The sequence below is a fragment of the Varanus komodoensis genome, unplaced genomic scaffold (assembly GCF_004798865.1).
Source record: "Varanus komodoensis strain SLA01 unplaced genomic scaffold, ASM479886v1 scaffold32, whole genome shotgun sequence".
Classification (NCBI taxonomy): Eukaryota; Metazoa; Chordata; class Lepidosauria; order Squamata; family Varanidae; genus Varanus; species Varanus komodoensis.
In genome coordinates, this window is record NW_025335798.1 from 20,627,050 (window position 1) to 20,639,458 (window position 12,409).

A 12,409-nucleotide genomic window follows, 5' to 3' on the forward strand; every position below is an offset into this window, starting at 1 on the left:
ATAAATAATAGTAGCTCTAATGTGACAGAACAGCAGGGTAAATTTCACATGCGTAGGATACCTAAAGCATGCTACTATCACAATTCTCAATGCTTTTATGGACTGGGAAGCCCAAACTCATAAAGCTTGTTTCTTGTCTTACAATCTGGTAACGGCTAGCATTTGATTTTTATCAACTTTGTCATCATTTCCCAGTAAATCTGTATTTGTTTAGGTTCAGTACTGGTTTGAAAATGTGTTTATTTAGTCCATAGACCTTTCTCTATATATGTATATGTAATGTACTCTTCTGTTGCTCTGATCCCTGTCAGAGTTATCAGAGCAAAACAATAAAACAAGGATAATGACAGGTAGGCTAAATAAAGCAGAATATATAATAATCCTGAAGTTCAAAAATATTACCAACAGCTCCTGACTAATTATTATATCTTGCATATGAAACTCTTAGCATCATTTATACTAAGAAACTATATAAAATACTTAGTGCTTCCTATGAAAAATTAGGTGTATAAGCGGAAGCAATCACCCAGCAAAAAGGAGCAATTGATTACTTTAGACCATGTCAAACATATTGATAAAATTTGCACTTCCTTCCATTTTTGGTGGGATTTGTATGTGTAAAGAAATAAAATACTTAAATGACATATGGCATATAAACCTAAATTCCTTTTCTTTCATCCCCAATGCCACTCCCCATTTCCCCATAGCTGCTCCTGAGTGCTCAACAAGCTTCCAGAGCAGATTGGATGATGATGCATGGAAAGTCTGACATTTTCCATTTTGCTGGCAGACTGTCAGGGCTGGAAACAAGCCACAACATTTCAGTTTACTTTTCATGTTCTTACTTTTCTCATCACTCACCTTTGTGTTCCAGATGCCATTACATGTGTTTGATTTTTGAATTGCTTTATAGAGTGACTCCCATTTACCAGCAGCAGTAGTATGAGAGCCACTCTTTAGTTTCCTGCCAGGCATGTTCCAGAAATGTATGAAATTATAGAAGCTGAACTAATTACATTGTTCTTTCCCACAAAGAGAGGGACATGACATCCACAGCTCACCTGGACCAGCTTTGCAATAAGTTGAGTCCTTTCTCCCCACAGACTTCTAAATGGTGCTATTTGTTTTTGAGCCAATATGAATTTGATCTGTCCCCTCATTTGACAATTGGGCAGTGGTGCATCTCGATCAGCTTAGATGCTGAAATTGGTGGACTTAGGGTTGTCACTAGTAGTTGGCAATTAGGTAAGCTTTAAAGTTCCCATAATGTTAGTGTTCAAATAATGTTCAGAGCCAGAAGAGTCCAAGGTAGGAACTTTCCTGACCACAGAGAGTGGGCATTATGTGCTGAAGCCCAACTATATGGGAGCAGTTTAGACCAGATGCTACAGCTCAGACTTTAATCTGAGTGGAATTGAGCACTTGGCAAGGGTCTGATGGCCTTTCTAAGGCCCAATGCTCATATCTAACCCTGATCATTGCCAGGAAATTGTGAGAAAATGACCAGATTTTTGTGCAGTGTTGCCACCACTTATCTAGTTTTTATGCATATCTTACTAGAAAATGTGAAAGCAACATTTTACTGGTGTAACTAATCCTGCCAATACACTTATCCCTTTTCTTTTTCTTTTTTTTTAAGGCTAATAGGATGGTGGGGTCATGACTTCAAAACCAGGTTTCTCATGGAAAACAGTATGTATTTTTCTCATTCAGTATTATATAGGGATTTATATTACAAGTTATTTGTGGTAATATAGATTGGAGCAGATGTAAGTCATTTCTCAAAACAGTCCTAAGAATTAAAAAGAGTGTGCATATTTATAAAGTGCAAATTCTTATTACTCTTTTAGAGGACTCTAACTGGGTAAGTTCACCTGAAATTGCAAGGAGGAGTCAACTCTGCCATGGGGCCTTGTCTATCTTTGCACTGGTCTTCTGCACCCTCAGGATTCTGGCAGTAATCCAGTGGGCCACTGTGGGACTGTGTGGGGGTCCTGAAAGTTTGCAGCAGTGCTGGGGAAAGGGGGGAGCAGAGGTGCCTGTGGTAGCAGAGCAGAGGTGCCTGTTAGTAGCAGTGCAGGAACAATTGACGTCAGCAGTCTCTACTTCAGTTGGCTGAATCAATCTGCTACAAACTGAAATGTTTGGGCACTTTGGGGCAACTGTCAGGAGTCTTCAATTGGCTGGTGGTGGCAGGTAAGATGAGTGGAGGAAGCCTCTGACAACCTCTCCCAATTGCCACTTGAGAACAGCTTTCAGCAGTATTCACTGGATAGCCACTAAGCAAAAGCAGGGAGGTGATTTTACTGTTCTTGCTAAGCAGCTGACTTTTAGCTGGGCCAGACCCACAGTGGGTCCTGTCATTCATGTTTGAACACCATGACAACCCACAGTGGTTCAAACAACATCATTTCTAAGCCATGGGTTGCCAGTGTGACTGATATGCTAAAGCAGTCCCAAATTCTCATGACATAACAATACACCATTATTGAGTTTCTCTAGTCTGTAACAGCTTCAACAGTAACTAAATTCTGAGGTAAGCAGGAGGCTAAAACTTGTTCCTGCTGTGCGTTGCCAGAGGGCAAATCCCTTCAAGGGGTAAAATATAAATTTCAAGATAAAGAACAATACCCCTTCTGCCAAGAAAAACAGAAAAAATCAAGGGCTAGTGTTACAAGGAATATCCCATTCAGATGGACAGATGGATACTACAGACATATATATCCATGCGATAAGAATAAAACATATAGATATTAAGATGCAATATATGCAGAACTGATAATAGTCACTTATATAAGTACACCACAGGGTAGCTTCATGATTCCCATTAAGGTGGAATCAACAAGTTCTTTACATTTTATATAGCCCATTTATCACATAAACCCTCTGCCTTGTATGTGAAGTATCCAGGCATTTAATTTTACTATTTTGGTACTCTCTAATCTGGTTTTTAGGATTGCTTGATATTTATGGCTTGAAATCTTGGTTTGTAGGGGTTTCTTAAACTTGCTCCTGGTTTTAGCTGCCACATGAAATTGTGATTTAGCCAATTTTAGGAGTGTTGACTTTAGATGTGAGGGATAAAGAAAGGAAAGAGGAGTTGCAAGAAAGAAGCACTTGAGTAGTTGCTGATCGGACAAATCACAAGCACACGAGTAGTTCCTGATCAGAGTTATTTCTCGGGGGTTATGTTATCTGTAACGGTTACCCACACTCTTCCAAAAGTTTAATCACACCTTGCAATAAGACAAATGTTTCCACAAAAGCAAGGAATCTAATGGAGCATACTGCTCTTACAGCATTGCAGCTGACTCCTGGAATAAATGGATTTCGCTTATCAAACCCTTCCATTTTGTTGGTGTGTGCTCTTCATGCAAGTTTAGAGGTGAGCAATTACTGTCTCATGATAAAGTGCCAACAAATGAAGTGATTCCTGCATTATTAACCAACATTATCTTCCACAGAGTAGTAAAACTATGGCTGAAGACAAACATAGCACGCAAGGGACACTCACCATCTTTTGACTTTCTGTGTCATACCAGTGAATCAACATGAGCACGTCATTCTTGGTGTGTTAGCTTGCTTCCCTACTGGGATGTTGCAGCTGCCACATCTTCCTCTTTTGCTCCGCAGCTGTGTGCCTCAAATGGAGAGCAACTTGCACTGCTTCCGCTTGAGACACAGAGCTGCTGAGCACCTTGTATGAGGGAGAAGATTGCTGGAGTTGCAACTTAACGGTGTGTTAGAGACATGATAGTGGCTTCAAATATTGGAAAGGCTGACATATAGAAGATATAGCAGAGTTTAGCTAAACTCCCTAATAGTGTTAGGCTCTTCAGCCAGGGAATAGTCTACCTCAACAGGTGATAATTTCTTTTCTGGAAAAGCTTAAGCAGAGTCTCCATTGAGCTGAGGTTTGGATTTGATGAACTTCAAGATCACTTCCAACTATTAGTGATTCTATTACTAATTTTAAAAGGAAATGTGTTCTGGCACTCAGCTCTTTTTATATTATGTATGACTAGTGAAGGAATCACAATTTTATGCAAGGTTACTCAATTAACATTTCCCAGCCCTAAACATGAAGCTGAAAACAATCTGTGACTGTGTTTGTGATGCATCTTGCAAAGAAAAACTATATGCATTCACATATGTATAAAATGCACAAACACGATAGTCAGTGGGTGCATGTGTGCAAAACTGCTACGTGAATGAAAAAGGGACACAAAATATATTCACATTTCTCTACAGCCTCAAAAGGTTTTTAGCGCAATGCACAACAGGATGAAGCATCTCTAACTGTGCAAATATTTTCTGTGAAAATGAGGATGGGTAAACTTGTGCCCACTATAGAAATTAGGGAATGACCAAGAAAACTAGTAGCAGGAGCACTCCATCTTCTTGCTGTATAAAATAGATGCTTGCTGCTCAAACTGCCAGTGGATGGCTTCCCCAACCCACAGCCAATATTACCCTTCTAATGATGCTATATCAAGACATGGTATACAAGAGAGTTACTGCAGGAAAATATTGTTGCTGATAGTGATGATGTCACTGTTTATTATGGCAGCAAAATTCTGACTTAAAGCTGGTGTGGGCAAAAAATATATCTGCCAGTGTTTTGGATTTCAGCTCCCAGAAGCCTCTGTCAGCTTAATCAGTGATCAAGCAAGGTGAGAGTTGGAAGTCCAAACCACCTGGACATCTACTTTGCCTGTTACTTTTTAAAGCATGAGGAGAAAGATTCTACTGCCATTGCATCTGCTTGTTCTCCCAACTATTTATAGATTCCTCCTGCCCTTTGGGGAGAAATGCCATAACACCCCCACCCTCTCCAAACTTCTCAGGCTGTGAACAACTTACTCAGGGCATTTGAAAGTGGGAAAGATGTTTTCAGTATAACCTTAAGTGAAGCCAATTCTCAAATATTAATTGGGGCTACCTAGCCATATCTTGGTTCTACTTAATATTGTGCAATGTTGAATTTTTGCCATACAAGACAAATTGCACTCTCTTCTACTCTAAAACACACTTAGCACCAAGTCACCGGATTGATTTCTTATAATGGCAGCAAAGTAATACCAGTTGGGCTCATAAAATGCCAAGGTCGTTCCATTGCATTTAAAGATAGTATTCTCTCTTAATTCCTAGTTGGTTAACAGATGGTGAAGGCTATGCATGGAAAAGCCAGGCACTTTGACCACAATTATTTACATCTCACAATGCTCCTATAATGTAGAATCAGATATTTTGATTCCCTTTCTGAATTTATCTGTCAGTGTTTGAGTGAACAGAATGCAGGTGGGTGGACACTTTTAAAGTGTTACAAGGTTATCACGGGTGGGTACCTTCACTGACCGTTTTAAGTAAATTATACACCAAATCCTGAGCACAATTCCCAAATGGCATTAAAATGTTGGGAAATAATTGGAGCAGATTATATCCATTTGATAAATAGGATAATTATAACTTCATTCTCATCTATCTTTCATTTAATTTTTTACCTTTAAATTAGGTTTGTAAATAGACTAAAAACTTTAAGTAGACTTTAAATCAATGGGTTGCTAAGTCACAAGTGAAGGGAAAAAATACTTTCTCAGAAAGAAATCAATGGAAAGAGAGTAAATAATGTAATTTCCATACACGGAAGGTCCAATGAACTTTGCTGATACCTGCAATAGCTTCCTCATAGAAAAGAATCTTTGTGAAAATGGAATGTAATGATGTTGGCTCACTTTACATTTACATGCCAATTTCTGTCAAAAGCTAATTTAGTGCATGCAACTTTGAATAAAATATGGTTTATAATGTTTCATATTCTGATCAGTTTTTATGGCATACTTCTACTTAGCCTTCAGAAAACTTAGGTAGGGGCTGAAAGATTTAATGATAAATGGGAAGCTTATTCTGTACAATTTACTTAATAACAAAAATAGAGCTTGTAAAAATATCATGAGTGAGTTATAATTTTAATACAAATGCTTTGTTGTTATTTAAAATTAATTTCAAATGAATGGAAAATAAGTTAGTATTTAAGAATTAGAATAATTGCTCTGTGAGTTTCAGTCAAGTACTTATTAATTTAACTGACTCTAGAAGATATAACAATTACTGACTTTTGTGGGATCAGTGATCTTGATACTATATGTAACATTTGTCCAAGATCCCTTGGTAACCTTTTTTTCCTTTTTCTATATTCTACTTTTTAATGAAAATAATAAAAAAGAAAAAATAAATCTTGTTAAAGACATTCTGAAGCTATCTAAGAACTGAATAATTTTCTAAAATGGATACATTGGAGAATTATTAGTAATTTTAGAAGATTTTTCCCCTGTGTTAAATTCTACACTGTGATTTTCTTCTCCCACAGCAAGATTTCCCCCCCCCCCTATTTGGCAATTAATTTTGTTTGTCCTCAAACATCTTTTGTATGTTATGCGACCTTAGAGAGGCTGCTCTACCCTGACCCAGATGGTGCTCTTTGAAAGAGGGAGGGGGTCTGCTATTTCGCCCACTGCAGGGGGTCAAAGGCAATGAGTGCTCATCAGTTTCTGTGGTCTTGCCATTTTTGTGCCTGCGTTACTCTTTTGGCAATCAGGATTGCCTTGTACTAATTGCTAGAGTACTGTGAAATAGAAATCTCTCTGACAAGAGATGGCTTATCAAAGTGTCCGCGATACTACACTAGATTACATTAAACAGAGGGTACCGTTTTTAAAAAAAACACTAACCAATAACCTGGTTCACATGACACACCAACTGGCCATGGATAACTACCCAAACCTGTCATGATTTCTGAATGTTGGTTTTTTTTTTAATAAACAAGCAACCATGACAAACTATGGCTTATTCTAGGGTTTCTTGAACCTCACAATAGGTTGCAGTATCATCTGAACCTGGCAGGGCGATTTTATCATGGTTTGTTGGTAATAGCCACTGAACCACTCAGGGAAGGTGACGAAACCCATCACTCACATTTGCTGCAGTGACTGTGCTTCTACCAATATAAACATCCCAAGTTGTTCCTTTGGTTTTCATTTTTGAATTTTTGAAGCTTCAGAAAGAGCAGTTGGAGTCATTTTTACCTAACCCTGAAAAATGAGCATTTTAAATGTTTGGGTGTTGTTGGTCCTTTGTCAGTGCACATTCACAGCTATCCACTCCATATAGGTCATTTGCTTGGTTGCCAGGGACTGAGTACCCAGCTGCAAATGGAAGAGCACCAGTGAAATGGGGGAAAAAAGATACAACAAAAAGCAAAGGACAATGTCTCCCTGCTCTGGTTTTTAAGTGTTCAACTAAATCTTCTTGGGGTGACCATGGTTTCAATAGTGCTTGAGTTAGCAGTTACTCCAGATATCTCCCCCCCCCCCCACACACACACATCCTTCACATACTTTTCTGGAGTAGTTACTGCAGGTGGACAAATTCCCCCTCCATTTTCTTTCAAGCCTTTATATTTGCATATGTGTCCATAGTTTTTTTTTAGAATTATCAGGGAACCACCCTATCCACAACTGTAAGTGTTCCGAAAAGGAAACTCAAAAGCACATTATGATGGAGTTAATATTGCCTCTTTCTGGAGTAGCTGGAGACTTGGCAATATGTTTGAAGTGCTGATTGGAGAGTGCACAGAGCCATAAGTTTAGCAATTAAAACTGAGAGGACTGCATTGCTCAATGAATGATACTGCAGCCACCTCTTCTGGTGCAGCAGCTTTCCCCACTTCTTCCCCATTTACCAGCCCTTTTCAATTGACAGGTAAGCGAACGACTACTAGCAACTGCCCACAAATTAGCCTTTACGTAGTTTCACCTTGTCCTACCTTTGTTATTTTAAATAGACAAGGAAACTGACCAGGAAAGACAACACAAATTGGATAGACTTAAGTGTACACTTAATTGCAAAAGGCTGACAAAAAAAATTGTGCAACTTTTGAATTGGAGGGGGGAGGAGGAGACAAATTAGGTTTGTATCCTATTTTGGGGGGACAAATAACCCCCCCTCCCCAGGGTACTGGTGGGACTGCCAATGGACAAGGAGAGGGAGAATAATCTATGGCAGTCATTTGTCAGGCACACTGTGGGTTGTTCAGCAAACAACCAATCCACCATGGCTTATTAGCAGATTGCTTAAGTGTGAGGTGTGAACCTGCCCAGTGTAAGCACTGATGCAAAGTAAAGTTAATTTCATGCCTTTTACAAGGAATGAATTTTTGTTATGTGGACATTTTTCCTGGCTGCATAATTTTCTTTTAGATAGTCTCAGGTGGACAGTATTTTATAGCAGTTAGATCAGCCAGGAGGAATCTAAAATATCTCACAGTTTCCTGAAGTTTGTATAACAGCAGCTAATGGTTACCTTCCTCAAGGAAACAAGCAATATTTTTATCCTCTTATGTCCCCAGATCCCAATGCCATTAAGATTCTTGTGAGATTCTTCTTAACAGTTCCACCACAAACAAAGTGGGTCAGAAGTTCCATTAACAGAGGCAGGGGACCACAAGACATATTGACTCATTCCAGCAACAATGACCTTATGCTATTCATTTCTTGGGAATAATCTGGCGCTCTTTGGATCCATGGTTCACAGAAGGGAGAACAGTACTTAGAAGATAATATATCCTACAATGCTTCAGATGTAAATCATGACATGACTACAAGTCGCACACCAGCAATCACTCGTAGAGCCGTCCCTACATCCATCCTTTTACACCTCGTGGTAGTACAATACAATCTGGAAAAGGGGGGGTTAGGCCTGTAACCGGTTCTCCCATATGCCCTGCAATTCATGGGGCCATTTTACACACTCAAACAGCCCACCGTGCCTTATTCAATCATGTCCAAAAGGATATGAATTCATACCCCTTATGTGTAAAAGGGTATGAATGAGTTTGTGAGTATGTGTGAAAATCAGCATGTGTGCGCGTGTATTATGCATGTGGTGTGTGTAAGAGAGTATGGGCTGGTTACACCTCATATGTGGCTCCTGGGAAATTAGCCAGGAGAAAATGCTGCCTTTGAGCTGAAAAATTTTCCCCAAATTTGTCCCAAACCAAATCAATTATTTGGAGTCAGTGTAATGGTGTGATTAAGGATCTGAACTATGAACCCAGAAGTTGATAATGAAGAGGATTAATATTTAGAATGACAACCTTCTCTTCAGTTTGAAAGGAACTGTGACTTAGGTAGAAAGTTTAAAATAATGATCAACAAAGAAATAGGACAAGGCAACAGAACAGCTTTTCCAGCATAAAATCAGAGTTTAAGAAATGGTGGGTAACATCTAACAGGGCTGCTACATTATGGCTGATTCTTCTGTGCAAGCAGGACCCACAGCTTGTGCAATGAGAATTTAGTGCTTCTTGCTGTAAGCCCTGAACCTAATAGAAAAGCTAGCTTCCAGACTGAGCTCTGCTAATCTATCCCAATCAGGGTATGAACATTTCTGCTCATTTCTGGTTTTTCTGAAGCACTAAACATCCATTACAGAAGCACTGGGTCCCACCCACCCTTGGATACCATTGGATGCTACTCATTAAATGCCAAGGTACATATATATAGATCCCATTTATCTGGCACATACGTTTCAGGTAAGCCTTTGTGGAGAAAGGAGACCAGAGACCACAACTGAGCAGGCTCCATATCCACCCATTGTCCACCTTGGCCCTTGGCCCTATACAAGTCAATACAAACTATATATGTATTTTACCAACTCATCCAGGTACTTAATGGCTCAACAAAGTCAGTTAGGCTGAACAGTCTGAAACTGTACACACTATTTGCCAAGAGAGTTCTTTCTTCAGTTTCTATACTGCCCAACAGTCAAAGCCCTCTGTGTGGTTCACCAAACAAGATGCTGCTTGTTTCATCCATGTACCTTATGATGCAATTATTGGTCCCGAGAAGAGCTTTGGGAGGACACCTGGCCCCTAAAGGGTGAGCATGGATGCTTGAATCTGTCTTAAGTGTCACCATAATATGTAGATGCCCCTTACAGTATGTAGGGAGGATTTATTTATCAAAGTTGCTCAAGTTATTGGGCCTATTTTAAAGATATTTTAATTAACCATGCAATTTCCCCAAACTATTTTGCACAGTTAGCATAGGACATATGATAGTGCCTTTGTGGGGAAGAAAGTGCTGCTCTCAATTGTTGCTATACTGATAATAATGTACTTTTCCTTATTTTGTATCTAGGTCTTTGGTAAAACTACAATGAAACTTCTGAGAAGAAAATCTACTCTTCTTACTGGTTACTTGGAATACTTGATAAAGCATTACTACAGTGAAGATATAAATGACCCTGAGAAGCCTTTTGTAAAAATAATCACACCTCCTCAAATGGAGGAAAGAGGATGCCAGCTCACAGTGGCTTTCTCTCTTCCAATTAAAGCTGTGTTTAAAGAATTAGAAAAAAGAGGAGTCGCTGTAAGTAACCAAGGCTTCGTGTTGTTCGTTTCTTTCATGCCGTGAGTTGATAATTCTGGAATTTCTTGTGGATGGTTTGTGTAGGGCAGAGCAATGGTGGGGAAAGCCCCTGTAAAGATGTAGTAATTATCATCATGAGAAAAATAAACTGAGCCACCTTGCTACTAGCAGTACTTTCTACCCAAAAGTTAAATGGCTTTCTTCCCCTCTGCCCCTGCCCCATGGATGTCAACAAGTTCTGCCCTACTCCTACTGAAAACAAAGGAGCAGTGAAGAAGGGGAAACCCTGCAAAAACCACACTCAAAGCTCTCCTACACTATTAGTACAGGCTTGGATCTATTGGTAGAAGTTAGTCCTCTAAGTGGGCCAGTACAGCACCCTTTAGAGCATCAGAACTGCTCTGGAATGGCATGAGAGGCAGTGCTGGGAGGATGCAGGGGAAAGGGAGGACCAATTAAGATTATTTGTGCTTGGTCCTATCCACATAAAAACAACCCTGCAGGATCAGGCCAGGGGTCAAGCTCGTCCCCCTTTCTGTTCACACAGTGGCAAAACAACCTGCGGGAAATCCACCAATAGGAGCTGGGTGCAATAGCATGCGCCTATCTGTTTTTCTCTGCAAGTGATGCACAAAGGAATACTGCCTATGATACTGAAGGTAGCCAGGACTAGTAGCCATTGATAGCCAGGACCAAGCCTGCTTTGGTATTGCAAGCATATGGTGACAATGGGTGAGTTACTGTGATGCTCTGACAATTACATTTTCAGTCTGTGACTGAAGGGATAGTTTGCCTGGGGTGACAAGCTCACACTGCGACAGGCTAAGGACAGGGAAGCGGTCCAAAGAAAACTCAAGCACGGAATATTGAGACAAGGAAGGGGACAGACCATGCCTGAATAGCAGAAGAAAATACATAGAAGAGAAGAAGAGTTGAAAGTAAAAGGTAGAGGAGAGAGGAAAATAACACAAGGGCCTAAATAGAGAAAGAGAGTGGGGCCTGGTACTGATCCTAAAATATTAAGGTAGGTTTCTGGTTCTGACCAACAGGAGACACTCCAGAACAGCCTAGATCCTGACACATATAGGGCGATATTCTTTGTGGAAACATTCTAAGCATCACTTTGCTTGCATGGGGATTTAGTGCAATGGCCCTGTGGTTGTTGCACTCTTCTACATCTCTGTTGGGGACTGGAATGCAAATTGAACGATTCCAGTCTGTGGGCCATCATTTTGTTTTTGATATTTGTTGACATAGTCTTGTTTGGATTTGAACCAATTCATTTTCTGGACTTTGAGGTAGTTCTATTGCTTTCCTATCTATTCCAGGTACGTTATTACTGGCAAGTAATTTCAGAGCAGCTTTCACTTCACTTTCTAATATTGCAGGCTCCTCTTTGAAGGAGTCCCTCATCCTTTCATCTCTTCTGCTACCTTCAGTATTATATGCAGTATTCTTATGTGCCCAGTTTCAGAGGAGTTTAGACAAGGCAAACTCTTGTACCTATCCTGCTTGAGGGATCCTGTGGACAGCTGGTATGCTGCCATGTGAATGGAGTGCCAGATTTTATGGAACACTGCTTTGATCCAGCATGGCTTTTCTTCTGTTCTTATGGGATGTTGGATTAAGTGTCTTGCTTTCACATTCTTTGTATCTTGTCTGTTAAAAAATAGAAGGAAGATGGATGGACCACTGGTTTGTGTATAATATTGGTTATGAATTGATTAGAAGTTACTTTCTAATGCATAATTTTAAAGTGCTGTTAAACTGATACTGGCATGGTAGGCTATGAATTATTGCTTACTTTATGATTCTTACTTTCCTGCATTGTGAAAGGTATATTTCCCACACATTTTCCACACAAGAATTCGCAGAATCCCAGAGCACCAGAATTCTAGAACATCAGGCCTTCTAGGCCCACTAGCCATATAGGTGTCAGTGGCAAGATGGTCAAAGCTATGCCTGCCCTTTTCCTTATT

The 12,409-nt window shown here is 39.8% G+C and overlaps 1 protein-coding gene across 4 annotated transcripts in view; it reads left to right on the top strand.

Annotated features, from left to right (window-relative positions):
• Positions 1-12,409, top strand: part of KYNU (kynureninase) — a 101,381-nt gene that overhangs the window by 87,085 nt on the left and 1,887 nt on the right. For 3 of the 4 annotated variants that reach the window (XM_044438198.1, XM_044438197.1, XM_044438200.1), the window contains 3 exons: positions 1,640-1,692; positions 3,300-3,385; positions 10,200-10,430. In XM_044438198.1, coding sequence (XP_044294133.1) covers positions 1,640-1,692; positions 3,300-3,385; positions 10,200-10,430 — 370 coding nt within the window. Of the gene's footprint in view, positions 1-1,639; positions 1,693-3,299; positions 3,386-10,199; positions 10,431-12,409 lie in introns of those variants that run through there. The other variant, XM_044438201.1, reaches the window with a different exon arrangement.